Source organism: Caretta caretta, chromosome 11 (assembly GCF_965140235.1).
Source record: "Caretta caretta isolate rCarCar2 chromosome 11, rCarCar1.hap1, whole genome shotgun sequence".
Lineage (NCBI taxonomy): Eukaryota > Metazoa > Chordata > Testudines > Cheloniidae > Caretta > Caretta caretta.
In genome coordinates, this window is record NC_134216.1 from 34,696,730 (window position 1) to 34,712,513 (window position 15,784).

The window sequence follows — 15,784 nt, forward strand, 5'->3', positions numbered from 1 at the left end:
TCTTTTCTAATCCATGCTGGTCTTTATGAAAATATTTGGTTCAGCAATTTTACCAAGATGTTAAAAAAAAAAAAAGAAGAGCGATTCTGATCTCACACCACTGTAAATCCAGAATAACTGTATTCAGATTAATAGAGTTACAACTCCTATTAGATTGGTGAATTGGGAAACCAGGCCTTAATATTTATAGAGTACCCAGAATTGCCAACCCAAAGTGTTCAATAATCAGGAGTTAGGTCTTCAAAAATTATGTGTTTTTTTTTAAATAGGGGGTTCTTTTATTATCTAGTTTCTAGGCCATTAAGTATACTCTGGTAACATTTACAAGTTTCTCTGTGACTAGGAGTAGTAAAAACTTACTCTCTAAAAAATAAAACCTGAGATTCACTTTGTAGCTATCTGACTTGAGAAGCTGGAGCTTTAAGAAAACCACTAACAATTGTGAGACCTGTGATGAAATTATGAAAATTGACAACACTGAGTGCAACATATATAGGAACTGCTTTCAAAACAGCATCATTCTAAGTGACAGATTTTGTGATAGTCGCGTTGTGGGGGGTCTATCAAGAGAAGATTTTTAAATGTGTGTGTTTTAGTTTCTCCATTCTTCCCCTTCATGTTTCTACCTCCACACTCTGACACCTCAGTAATCTCTTCCCACTGGGCTCTGTTCAGCAAAAACACAGATTTTCATGTTTTTTGCAACTGAACCTCTAGGGGCTTCCCCACCATGGTACTTGAGTGTAATTCAGGAGACTCCGCTCTCCCCACAATGCTATCATACTTCTTTACTACTGGTTTTAGCTCTGTTCTTTGGCAGCCATGGGGCACAAACTCATTCCTCATCTTTGCAACCCAGTGTATGGCATATAATGTTTGACTGATCTTATTTGGCATCCTCAGTGAGAAAAGTTAAACTCAAACACAGGGGAGGATTCTCTACGCCAAGCTGTGAGTCATGATCAGGAGCAACCTAGAAAGGAAAGTATTTCTATTATTCAAATTGGCTAGAAGATTAGTCCTTTGGATGAGGTGAGGAATTCTTGCCACATAACTTACTGTGGGTATGTCTACACTGCAGTTAGAAACCCATGGCTGGCCATTGCCAGCTGACTCAGGCTCATGGGGCTTGGGCTAAGAGGCTGTTTAATTGCGGTGTAAACATTCAAGCTATGTCCCAAAGGTTGGGCTCCAGCCCAAGCTCAAACACCTATACTGCAATTAAACAGCCCATTGGCCCACATCAGCTGGCACAAGCCAGCCGCAGGTGTCTAATGGCAGGGTAGACATACCCTGAGATGACTGGTATTGAAAGCTTTTCCAAGAATGTTCTATTGGATGCCAACCTCACCTGTATCTTGATTCACAAGGATTTATGACAGTAGAATGAGCAATATCTATGAGTATCAGAGGAGTAGCCGTGTTAGTCTGGATCTGTAAAAGCGGCAAAGACTTCTGTGGCACCTTATAGACTAACAGACATATTGGAGCATAAGCTTTCATGGGTGAATATCCACTTTGCCAGATGCATGTAGTGGAAATTTCCAGAGGCAGGTATAAATATGCAAGCAAGACAACAGCACCTGCTTTATCAGTGAATAAATACACTTTATTCATAGTGTATGAAGAAACTTGCACAAGTACAGACAGATATCATCTTCCTTTCCAAATGCAAACAGATGGACATCATACCAAATGGACTAAAGGTGAAAAATCCATTGCTATCTACATTCTGCACAGACCATAGTGAGAGATTATGCTATACACTATCAAAGAAACTGAAGAACCACCTGATAAGCATCAAAAAAGAGTTCTCCAACCTGGAGACTCTCATAAATAACCAACCTTCCATACAAACGGATTATACTAAAATAAGACAGGAGATCTACGTTACACACTTCACCTCTCTACAAAGGAAAAAGGACTGTAAGCTGTCTAAAATCCTACCTGCCACATGGGGCCACAACAGTGGTACCCCTAACTCACCCAGCAATATGGTCAATCTATCCAGCTACACAGTCAGCCTTGCAGAAGAGTCTGTCCTATCTCGGGGACATTCTTTTTGTCCCCCCGCCCCCAACATGATACAGTTCTGCGGTAACCTGGAAGCCTACTTTTGCCATCTCCAACTCAAAGAATACTTTCAAGATAACACTGAACAATGCACTGATACACAGATGAACTCCACATGGACTCCTCCTGAGGGTCGAAATGACAGTCTAGACCTATATATAGAATGCTTCCACCGATGTGCACAGGCAGAAATTGTGGAAAAACAATATAGCTTCCCTCATAACCTAAGTCGTGCAGAACGCAATGCCATCCACAGCCTCAGAAACAACCCTGACATTATAATCAAAGAGGCTGATAAAGGAGGTGCTGTTGTCATCATGAACAGGTCTGACTACCAAAAGGAGGCTGCCAGACAACTCTCCAATACTAAATTCTACAGGCCACTTTCCTCAGATCCCACTTAGGAATACACTAAGAAACTGCTCCATCTACTCAGGACACTTCCTACACTAACACAGGAACAAATCAACATACCCTTAGAACCCTGACTGGGTTATTCTATCTACTACCCAAGATCCACAAACCCGGAAATCCTGGATGCCCCATCATCTTGGGCATTGGCACTCTCACTGAAGGACTTTCTGGATATGCGGACTCTCTACTCAGACCCTATGCCACCAGCACTCCCAGCTATCTCCATGACACCACTGATTTCCTGAGACAACTACAATGTATTGGTGATCTTCCAGAAAACACCATCCTAGCCACCATGGATGTAGAGGCTCTCTACACAAACATCCCACACACAGATGGAATACAAGCTGTCAGGAACAGTATCCCTGATGACGCCACAGCACAACTGGTTGCTGAGCTCTGTGACTTTATCCTCACGCACAATTATTTCAAATTTGGTGACAATATATACTTCCAGGTCAGTGGCACCACTATGGGCACCCACATGGCTCCAAAATATGCCAACTTTTTTATTGCTGACCTGGAGCAACGCTTCCTCAGCTCTTGTCCACTCATACCCCTTCTCTACCTATCCTACATTGATGACATTTTCATCATCTGGACCCATGGGAAGGAAACCCTGGAAGAATTCCACCACAGTTTCAACAGCTTCCACCCCACCATCAACCTCAGCCTGGACCAATCTACACAGGAGGTCCACTTCCTAGACACCACGGTGCAAATAAGTGACGGTCACGTTAACACCACCCTATACCGAAAACCCACCGACCGCTATGCCTACCTTCATGCCTCCAGCTTCCATCCTGGACACACCACACGATTCATTGACTACAGCCAAGTCCTGAGGTACAACAGCATTTGCTCCAACCCCTCAGACAGAGACCAACACCTACAAGATCTTCACCAAGCATTCTCAAAACTACGATACCCGCACGAGGAAATAAGGAAACAGATCAACAGAGCCAGATGTGTACCCAGAAGCCTCCTGCTGCGAGACAAGCCCAAGAAAGAAACCAACAGAACTCCACTGGCCATCACATACAGTCCTCAGCTAAAACCTCTCCAATGCATCATCAGTGATCTACAACCCATCCTGGACAATGATCCCTCACTTTCATAGGCCTTGGGAGGCAGGCCAGTCCTCGCCCACAGACAACCCGCCAACCTGAAGCATATTCTCACCAGCAACTACACACCGCACCATAGTAACTCTAACTCAGGAACCAATCCTTGCAACTAACCTCGATGCCAACTCTGCCCACATATCTACACCAGTGACACCATCACAGGACCTAACCAGATCAGCCATACCATCACCAGTTCATTCACCTGCACGTTCACCAATATAATATATGCCATCATGTAACAGCAATGCCAGTCTGCTATGTACATTTGCCAAACTGGACAGTCCCTATGTAAAAGGATAAATGGACACAAATCAGATATTAGGAATGGCAATATACAAAAACCTGTAGGAGAACACTTCAATGGACACACAATAGCAGATTTATAGGTAGCCATCCTGCAGCAAAAAAACTTCAGGACCAGACTTCAAAGAGAGACTGCTGAGCTTTAGTTCATTTGCAAATTTGACACCATTAGCTCAGGATTAAAGAAAGACTGTGACTGGCTAGCCAACTGCAAAAGCAGTTTCCCCTCCCTTGGTGTTCACACCTCAGCTCTCCCTGATTGAGCTAACCTCGTTATCCCTAGCCTGATTCTTGCTTGCATATTTATACCTGCCTCTGAAAATTTCCACTACATGCATCCAATGAAGTGGGTATACACCCACGAAAGCTTAATATCTATGAGGTTTAACCTCAGGCAACCATCTTATTTTTATGCTTGCTACTGATAGATACAATTAATAATTAGGAAAAGTGGCCCGTGTTTACTGTCTGAGACAATAATAATGTACATGATGAGCCATGTGGGTTTTGCATTTTCTGTTGAACTACTGAACAGTTTTTTGATATGCCATCAACTTCTGTCCCTGACAAGATACTAGGGAAGTACTCCAATAGGTGCAAATCAGGGTACTGCTACAGCAGTTATTTCCATTATTGCTTTATTGGTGGGATGATACTCATGAAAAACCCACAAATACATCAGTAAAGTCAAAGGACTACTGTGTAGTTAATGATGAGTATTTCAAGGTAACCACTGTTTCACAGTGTCTTTTGCATCCCTTAACTGAGTCTCCTTTCCAGGTTGGTCAGGATTATTGCACAGTAAATCCTCTATAAATGAGCAATCATGAAGAAACACTTGCATGGGCTAGCCTTACAGCTTTTTTTGCACCATGCTAACAGGCCTTTTATTAATATGTTTTGACTCATGTGTTTTGAAACAACTTGCATTATTTTTCAACCTTTATTTGTGAGCTGACTGGGCTGGCAGGAAACAGAAGAATTGTACTGGGTTATCTTTGATTATATCTAACAGTTGAGGTGTTGTACAGAACCAGCAGATGCAATGTGTTTTGTTTCTTTGTTTTTATCTTCACTCTACTTGCCCCAAAATGCCACATTCCATGTATTTTTGCTGACCATTTCAAGCTACATTGCTTTTACATATTGCATGTTCATTGGGACAGGTGTGGTACATGATTTGTGTTTCATATTCAGTGGTAGTGCTTTCACACTCATTGGAAATTCAGTTTTTCTTTCTGTCAGGCATAGGCTTGCCTTTGGAAGGAAATCTTTGAGGGATGTGATATCCTTTTTCTTACATATATTTTGATTCCACAAGCAGTACATGTTGCAATACACTGGTCCTAGTGGCAGTCAGTGGTGCTCCTTGTACTGTGTGTCTCTCCTCCAATGGTTCAAATTGTCTCTTTTGATACTGACATGATCAACCATAAAGCAGCATGCACTTGACACTCAGAGTGGACTTTCTGCAGAAGAGATCACGCTAACTATGTTAGGATGACTCCTCACCCCAAACTCATTTTTGCCTGGCATCCCTCCCCTGAAGTGAGAGTCAGACCTGTTTATGAATGAAGACATACCAAACCAATAATCAAAGAGGCAGGGATAAGTGTAGGCATGTAAGAGAACATATATGCATTATGGACTTAATCCTGCACCATTTAAATCAATGGGAATTTTTCCATTGACTTCAATAAATGTAGAATTAAAAGCCCTTTGAGTGTTTGCTGAGGGAATCTCTACATTCTTTTCCTTAACTAACCTAATACTAAAGGAGTACTTGTGGCACCTTAGAGACTAACCAATTTATTTGAGCATGAGCTTTCGTGAGCTACAGCTCACTTCATCGGATGAGCTGTAGCTCACGAAAGCTCATGCTCAAATAAATTGGTTAGTCTCTAAGGTGCCACAAGTACTCCTTTTCTTTTTGCAAAGACAGACTAACACGCTGTTACTCTGAAACTTATCTAATACTGAGGTACATGCCTCAGCATATGTCTACACTATGCAAAGCTACAACATCATAGCTATTCTGACATAACCCTTTAGTGTGTAGATGCAATCTACACCAATGGAAAATTTTTTTTCCGTTGGTGTAGGAATACCCTTCCCTGATAATGGCAGTTACATCAACCGAAACATTCCTCTATCAACATAGCTGTCTCCCCCCTGGGAGTTAGCTATGTTATAGCTATTCCAGCCTATGTCAACCTAACTTTTAAAGTTAACACAATATACTTGGCTGGGTTTTTAGCCAGTTTATTATAGATCAGAGCGATGTGCAGAATGGAAAAAGATATTTTATATTTTTCCACCATATTTTCTTACATCTACGGTGAAGAAGGCAGTTTTTAAACCTATCTATATGATTGTAAGAGATAAGTCTTTGGGGCATGTAACAATGTTTCAAGATTTACATTCTGTAGACACTTAAGGAGCTTCAGGCTCCAACCTATGAGTTGGACTTATATGTATCTCTTCTTTTTGAGAAGTCCAGTGAGGAAACACTTTGTCTATAATTGGAGAAGATTGTTAATTCCTCCTTTTAGAAAGACCTGGCGGCAGATGGGTGATTTATGGCTAGCAATCTCACTAGTTAATATTCTGTCTGTAATCTCCAGTTTTTATGGAAAGAAATTGAGATGGTTTTGGTAAAGCAACTAAAAAAATATCTAGAGCCCTCAGATAGATCTAGAGATTCTTTCTTCTAACTATCATTTCTTTGGTCTTTCCTGGGTTCAGTTAAAGCCAGCTGTTCTTTACTCCAATTTACTTTATGTGGTAGGATATCAGGGAGGCCACACTTTCTAAGATGAATAAAAAGGTGACAGAGCTATGTGCAATTACTAGCAATGTACCCCTCTTGTCATCTCATCATAGGCCTGATCCAAAACACAATGAAGTCAATCAAAAGATTCTATTTTATGTTCTGTATCAGGTACCTAACCATTACACCCTCTGGGAGAATATTGGCAAAGTTCACAGGGAGGAGAGAAACAGCTGACTCTCAGGATCTATGAGAAGAAAAAAGAATAGATAGTTTAAAAGCATCCCATTGATTCCCATTATGGCAGACAGGGTCAAGCAATATCTTGTGATTGATAGTATCCAGAATGGCTGACAATTCTAGAAGTTTCAGCATCATTGTTTTGCCACTGTTCATCATAAGGAGATCTTCCATCAGTTTTGGCTGTCTGACAGGAACCAGCCTGAAGCCTGACTGGAGGAATCTAGACTATCACTGAAGGCCAGGTGCTACTAAAGTCTCTTTGCAATTACTTACATAAAAACCTTACCAGAGAGAAGAGGTTCTAGACTATACAATAGTTAAGCTATGTCAGTGATGTCTGAGTTTTAGTTTTTTTGAGAACATGCCATTTAGAGCATGTTTCAGGATACTAGGACACCAGGCCAAGTTCCATCGCTAGGAAGAGTTAACGGTTTCTGTGAGCAGTGGGCCAGGGCATTTCACATGGCTTTGACCAGTTAAAAAGGACAAGGGGCAAGGTCTTAGGCAGAGGCACAAAATCCTTTCAGTGCATCTAGTGCCCCTATGTATAGGATTAGGCACATTTCTATCGCAATGGCTGGAAATACAAGATTCTTCCTCTCTGTGCCTAAAAAACTGTTTTGGAGTCACATGATTTTGGCACAATATGAAAGAGTTCCTTAAAACAGATAGCAGTCAGAGGAGGCAATCTGGGTTTTCAAGTGATTCCCCTTGGGATGAGTTTTGCTGATTGCTATCATCATGGAGAAGTAGAAACTTTTGGTTTCAATCAGCACTTACGCACAGGTTTGTGTGAAATACTTTTTCTGGAATTCTCCATCCACATGCCAGCTTCCTTATTAACTTTGTGAGTTTATCTGAGAGCTATGGTGAACTGGGTGGTGGTAGGCAGTGTTTGGAAGCCTAAGTGTTGTGGACAGGAAGTGGTCTGAATGTTTTATTAGGTCATTGCCCCCTAATTCAAGGAGAGAATAATTTTTACTACTATAAAAATTAGGAAGCTGACAAGGTCCATGAGGTTTCCAGGGATAGGACAATGTAGGCGGTCTCTTTTCTAGGATGGGCAGAGTGAAAGGCCAGGCTTCAGGCTGTGACCTGTTCTTTTGAATGCAGATTTTGTTCTGATTATCTCTGTCTATCTAAGTATGTATATGGACTTCATCACTCTGAAATCGTTCAGACAATTCTTTTTGCCTTACAACACTCCTGTGAAGTAGGGAAGTATGATTTTATCCTTGTCCCAGTGGCAGATAAGACAAAGAGATGTTAATGACTTGCCCAACGTCATACATGGGAGAGCCAGGAACAGAAGCTATATCTCCTGAGTTCCAGCCCAGTGCCTTAACCACAAGACCTCCTCATGTCTCTGTGAGCTTCATAATGGATCACTGAAATGTTCACTCCTGAAAACCTCTTGGAAATGTCAACTGTTGTAGAATGTGGCTGACCATCTCATTTTTTTACTTCATGGTCAGTTCCGTGGTGAGTCATATCCTGTCTTCATTATGGAATGAAGGCAATCAGTGGTAGAAAGATTAGTAATTATCCTGTTTGTGAGACTTTAGCCCACGAAACAATGCAATGAACTATTGATAGAAGATTAGTTTATTCATATGCTCAAGTCTTATAAGTCTCTTCTGTTGGATCTCTCGATTAGTTGTAGTTTTTTTGTTCATTAGCCAATATTACAATAGACAAGGGAAAAACAACTTCCCAGTTCCCAGTCTATTCATATTTGAGGTATGTTTTGTCTCTCTCAAGTAAAACTGAGTAGGAAACTGTCCTGAATTTTTTTTAATTTTTATTTTTTGAGATTTTTCAGAAAATTTCCCATTATGCATCAAAAGTTTCTGTTGCAGCTGGCATGTTCCTGCAAAAAGTTTCAGTTTCAACAAATGGACATTTTCAGAAAAAAACCTCTCTGTTGGAAAATTGCCACTCAGTTCTAATCTCAGCCAATTCATTTACGGGTTAATGATCCATACTCTTGCCATTTGGGTACAGTTCAGATGTGATAGAGAAATCAGTGTAGTTAATGGCTCTGGTCAGGATGGAGTTAAGTTAACCTCACTTTGGCTTGTGAAATGTGAATTGTTCTCTTATCTTTCTGGAATGTACATAGACAGCACATGATGGTAGCATCATTTTGGGCTTGAGAAGTGATTGTATCAGGAGGATAAGCAAATGTAGACTGTGTTGAAACAGTTGTACCACACAATATAAAACTGAGAAATCTCCGTGCACGACCAGCTGGTGAAAGCTGCCTTTTTGATACAGTACCATTTATGGCCCTTATCCTGCATATAATTATGCATGTGCTTTTCTTTACGCACACAACTAGCACCATTGCAGCCAATGAGACTAGTCACATGTGTCAAAATTAAGCATATTCATAGTACTTGCAGGAGAAGGGCCTAAAATGTATATTGGAAGAAATGATGACCTGTTATCCCCTTTTATAGTATTAAATCCGAAAATAAAAAGTAAAACTTCCTTCAGTCTATATCTGAAATTTTAATTAAAATACATGTTTGGGCAAACCCTTCCCAGAGCATGGTCCTCTTATTCTGGACTTTCTTTTAGGTAAAATAAACCAATTTTATCACCATCTATCGTGATGCACAGAAAAATCCATGGGAAAGTGAGGGTTAGAAGAAACACATGAATAATTGAAAAAAGGATCTTCGGATATTAAATATTGCTTCTTTCTATAAGGAGAAGTACAGTCATGCTGTTATCAGTAGGTACTGGACTGATAATATTGGAAGGAAGTGGAAAACATAAGGAGAAAAGAATACAAGAAAAACAGAACAGGATAGTCTGAAAAATTCTAGAACATAATGAAACAATCCCTTTGAATCTCAGGGACTGGCAGGAGCTTTCATCATAAATCATCTTTTGTAACTAACTTTGCCAGTGAATAAAACAACAGCATGATTCAAATTATGCCTATTCTGTAGACTCAATAATTTGATCCAGATTAAAGTAAATCCTAAATACTGTTTATCCAATCCATGCAAAATTATATTATCAGTACAACTGTTTTATCAAAATACATTATGCAATGCATCAAAATCAAAGAGACGTAGAAGTGAAGCAGAGAGGAACAAATGAATCATGTTCTCAGCATCTTTCACCACCAGAGCTTGAAGGTTACTTCTGTGTTCAGTCATCTAAGATGAACATGAAATATCTCCTTATTTTCAGTAAAAAATTGCAGGATTTTTTTTTAAAGAAAGCAAGTGGTTTTTATCTAAGTACAGTATTATTTCTTAGGTGAAAAGTTAATTTGTTTTCCCTGAATTCTTAAATTATTAGTGCTGACATGTAAAAGCATTTTTGAAACAATATTCATATTAGTTATTTATATCATATACATAAATTTCATGTTTCAAAGAAGGAAAATCATTTTAGACTTTATTTTTACTCAGATTTCAGTGATGGAATGGGGGAGGGGGCGGGAGAGAGGGAAAAGAGACAGGATCAAATTCTGCCTTTAGATATTCACACAGAACTCCAGTTGAAGTTGGCAGAATTCACACACACTTGCCTGAGGACAGAATTGGTCCCTGTGGATGTAAATACAGAGATTTCATGCAAGTTCAAACTCTCAAAACCACATGCCAGTCCATTGCATATGGTCATGGTTTAGAGCTGGAAAACTTTGTCAGTACTTGCTGCTAACATGCATATGGGGTTTGAACTAAAAGCATTCACATAAAAAGGAAAATGGAGAATGATCAGCATGGCAAGTTTATCAGAGTGTGACATTTCTACAGAGCAACTATCTAATGAATATCATATGCATATGATCTTTTTTCGACAGAGAAGTTTGATTAGAGTTGTGGGATAAAACTGTCTAATAAATGTGGCAACATCAAGCAGTTTTATTTGTTTTGCCCCACTTCTGATTCAATTTAGGTGCCTTTCTCTTTGTTATCTACCAGCTCATCATGCAAAAAGGTTACAACTAAAAATAGAAAACATTAAACAAGCTCTAAACCCAACAGATAACATGGATATTCTCCACACTTTACACTGGAATTAAATTTGATACAAATACCTCCTGCTCTTACCAGTGGATGGTGTTATTCCATGTATTTAGGAATGAAGCAGACAGGAAAGAGATAAATCTTTCATAAGTACAACATAAATCAGACAACTGGCATATCAACCTTGAATTGATGTGTAATTTATTCAAACAAACATACATTAAAAGTAAATTAAATGATTGTCATAGACTTGAGAGAGAGAATAGCATGAGAGAGTAAGAAATAAAATATAACAAACAAGCCACTAATCTGGACTGTTATTGTTTCATATTTTATTTAAAACAAAACCTTCATACTGCCTCACAATCATATTGATGTAGGTGGGGATGTTTAATCCATTTAATTTGTATTTCACATAAATGACAAATCCAAGACAACTCCCAACACACCGATTTCTGTATTATGCAAAAGTTTAACCAGACAACATCCAATTTGTGGGTACTGTTTCACATCCAGTCATCAAAGGTGAATGAGTTCCTTTTAAGGTGCACTCCTGCTATTTAATATCTTCAGAAGTACTATGATGGACTAGAGTCAGACCTACTCCAACTCAAGGGCTGGATCCAGCACAGTAGTGAGCATCTCAAACCCCACTGACTTCAGTGAGAGTTAGGGCCATTCAGTAACATATATGATCAAGCTCTGATGCTGCCTTTCCACTAGTTTAACCTCAGAGAGGCTTGTTCAAACACCACCTGTCCTGTTCTGGGGTATGAATTCTCCCCTGAGGTGCAGCAATGCCTGTGGAAGTGTGTCTGAGTGTGTGCGTGTGGGCAATGGGGGATTGATTATAGGTTGTTGCCCATAAAATCTGCTTGTATGTAACAGTAACCAAGAAGTCAAGCTGTCAGTGATTGAGCCCTAAATGCCTTATCAAATCATTGCCCTTATCTACTGACGTAAGGTGTGCACTCTTCCAATTTATTCACAGAGAAACAACCACCCCTCTGGAAGATTTTATATTTAAGGCAACACTAGTAAGGGTTTAATTTCTATTTACACGTACTGAAACTTGTGGAGATTCTTTTCCTTCCAACCATTTAGAAAGCTAGGCAAGGTCTCAGATCTATCAGTCTTAGAATACCTTAGGAAGTTATCTGAGCTTGTATTATGCCATTGATGGCTTGAACATGAGTGATTCAACTTCTCAGAAAGGAGATTTCCGTCTTTTGGAAAAAAAGCAGAGCAAGTGGATGCCTACTTCTGCTAATGATGTTATTTCCTTTTAGCATGCCATAGTCTGTAGCTTGATATAAGACTTATTTACAGTATTCTGTCAGTGTCTATAATCAAGTGTCAAGGGTAAAAAGTATGGATCTTGGATCCTGGCACTTCTTTCTAAAATAGTAAAACACTGAATTGCAGAATGGTTAATTCTGTGATGGCTTTCAGCAAAGACATGGAGATTGGTGGGTGGGAGCAGTTGTTATTCAGGCTATTTTCTGATTAGAATTCTTCTCTTTTGGGATGCCAACTAATCCACTTTCCCCACCTCCAAAATACATGTTACACTGTACTAGTGCTGTGTCATGCAATGCTGAAAAAGGGCCTCACTCTGTACTGATTTTATGCAAGTGTAATGCTGTATATTCCAACTGAGTTACACTGGTGTGAAACTGAGGTGTCTGGATCAAGGGGAATGTTTAAAAGTAATCCTGAAAAAGCTGCATTTGGAGCAAGTGTTCTTAAGATTCTCTCTCCTGCACCACTTTCTTTTTTTTAGCCCACAGCACCCAGCAGTGGTTCCCAACCTGTGCCGTGTGTACCAACACTAGGAGTTCAATACTTAGTACTATTGGCAAGATTTTCAAAGTGACTAGTGATTTGGAGTGCCCCAGGTTTTGGATGCCCAACTTTGGTGCTGAGCATCCATTCTCTGAAAACCAGGTACCTTTAAAACATCCCAAATCTGGCACCCAAAAAGTGAAGCACTCACCACAATTACTAACCATAAAAAAATATATTGGCCATTGTCTTTTCCTCACCATCTGTGCCACACCACTGGCTGCCTCCCACGTTAATCATGGAACTCCATGTTAACAATGGAATCTGGGCTGCTCCAAACTTTCAGGTGGCCATAGCATGCTGTAAATATTTATGCAGAACTCCCTTGGGTTTCAATGGGCTGCTCAACGTAAAAACTGATGGTGTGCTATGATCCAAAGACTGTGAAACTGAGATTTGGAGAAGGGTTAATGTACAACTAAATTAGAAGTGGTGGAGAATAGCAAGAATTGAGTCTACTGACTTGATACAGTTTCTCCAAAAGGAAGAAAGTGATGTCTTATGGGTCTATGCTACATTGCACTTTATAACAGGACACTGCTATGTGACATCTTGTTTCAACACCATGTGATGACATGGATTGGGAACCTGGGCTTGTCTCCAGGGCAAAAAGTAAACCTGCGAGAAAGAAACATAACCTAGCATCGCCAAAATTATGAGAATCGTTTCATTCTAGACCCCTAGGACTTTGTGATGTTAGTTTCCAAAAGTAGAATTACATACCATATTCATGTCAATGCCATTGGTGTACGTCCACGCATGCTGGAAGTACTCCTCGAGTCGCTGCCGCAAAGGGTTGGGGATTTGATGAAAGCGTATAAACTCTTTTACTCGCAGCATCTGCATGTGATACCGTGCAGTTCCCGAATACAGTCTTTGGATTATTGCAGATACATTTCCAAAAATACTCGCATACATTAATGCTGGATTAGATAGAAACAAACAAACAGTTAGCTAATATCACTACATTCTGCACACAACACAGCTGTTATTACTGCAGAGACTAGTATGGAAAACAGGTCAGATCAGATCTAGTAACATTTTGGTCTTTTAAACAGAAACTGGATTTGATATTGCCTGATGTAAGAAAAACATTCATAGCTTGTTAATTGTCTGAGTATGTTAATGGCAAGCTTCACAGAAGGAACATTCACTGAAAGAAGTTTTACAAATATTAGCTAAACACGATTGCAATGTTTGGTTTTGAAGATTTTTAGTTCTGATCCTGTGAAGATTATGCACCTGTGGCTTAACTTTACCAGCCTATAGACTTCAACAGGACTGCTTGCAGTGGGTAAAAGTAAGCAGGCACATGAGGTTTTGCAGGCTTGGGGCCTAAAACTGAAGTAGAGCGCGACCGTGATTATCTAAAGGCTATTGGGAGGTTAGTTTGAGTAACAGGTTCTTGTTCAATCTAATTAAATGTTATAGGGGGACAAGATCAAGTTTCATATAATGCAGAGTTTTAAATAACAGAGGTTGAAATAACGGAGACTGGATGGACTGCTGGCTGTTTGTAGCCAAATCTCAATTTTGTATTTTAAAATCTGTAATAATATGATAAATGTTTGGAGCCATTCCAGACACATGCTCCTGACATAAATAAAAAACAGAATCAGATGTAACTGTCTTTAGGTTAAATAGCTCCAATAACTCACTGCAAACTCAGCTCTTTATCCTGTAAAGCAATTTGCTTATAAGGACACATGCCTATGTAGAGCACCACTGACGTAAATAGGACTCTGTGGGTGGCTCCTTTGCAGGATCAGGATCTAAGGCTGGTTTTAGTGCATTCGATTTCTACTCCTTAAAATTCCTGTTTTTGGTAACTCAATAGATTTTGTTAAATTTCCAAATGAGAGACACAGCACCACCAGTTTATAGTAATCATTTTGATTTTTTTTTCCTGGAAAGACAAAGAGAAGACACTGCCTTTCATCTAAGGGAGAAAAGCTAATGTGATGTTAGTTCCTTTAATGTTACATCAAAGCTCTAGAACTTCAATGAGAATTTCAATGCTGCACCTTGACTACCAATCCCTAAACTAATTCAATCTGATTTAAAAATAAGCTCTACTAAAACAATAGTTTTCCATAAAAAGGTGGTTCTGTCTTTAAAGACATTGGCTACTGCTGCTATGAAGTCTCAATTTTTGTGAAGAATACCTTAACATTACATATTTTTCCTTTAGCAGTTGTTATTAACAGAAGCAGAGACTCTATGGTGGGTTAATGGATCAGAAAAGCAAGTCAGAGGAACATAGGAACTGCCATACGAATCATACCAATGGTCCATCTGGCCCAGTATTCTGTCTCTTACAACAGCACTTCTAGTAAAGTATCAAATACTTCAGAGGAAGGTGGAAGAAAACCTGTATTGGACAACCATGGAACAACTTATCCAGTGGGGAAGTCTCTTCCTAACCCCCTCAGTTAGTGCTTGACTTATGCCCTGATGGAGGAGCACTTGTATCCTTTCTGAATAGTTTTTATAGTTTTTAACATAACTTCATGTGCCATATAAAAGTCTAGTCTCATTAAACTATAGACTTTAAACAATATGTGGTAGAAATGAATTCCACAGATTAATTTTATGTTCAGTAAAAACAAAAGTATTTCCTTTATCACCTCTAAATATAATGCTTTTCAACTTCATTAACTATTCCATTGTTTGTACATTATGAAAAATGTAAATAGGAGTAACCCAGTATACCTTTTTTATATAGTTCGTTTTGTTATATATTTATCGTATCACCTTTCCTAAATTAAATGGTCCAATCTTTTCATGCTCTTCTCCTTCAGAAGTCTATCTAGGCTTCAAATGATTCTTGTTGCCTATCTTAACTTTATAAGGGCTACGTGTGTTAAAATCTACATATATATTCAGAAAATACACATATAATTATATTTGTAAAAGCAGCCATGCTATTATTGTTCCTACAGTTCTTTAGTTGTAGACTTTTTAAAGGAAAACCGAACCTTGGCAGTTTCATTTTAAAAAAACAGCAGCATTTAATT

At 39.3% G+C, this 15,784-nt stretch overlaps 1 protein-coding gene across 10 annotated transcripts in view; it reads right to left on the bottom strand.

The window, feature by feature from the left end:
* The window catches only part of KCNH7 (potassium voltage-gated channel subfamily H member 7), a 343,414-nt gene that overhangs the window by 38,988 nt on the left and 288,642 nt on the right, over positions 1-15,784 (bottom strand). For all 10 annotated transcript variants that reach the window (XM_075117891.1, XM_048868489.2, XM_075117890.1 and 7 more), the window contains one exon: positions 13,491-13,690. In XM_075117891.1, the coding sequence (XP_074973992.1) occupies positions 13,491-13,690 (200 nt within the window). The remainder of the gene's footprint in view (positions 1-13,490; positions 13,691-15,784) is intronic.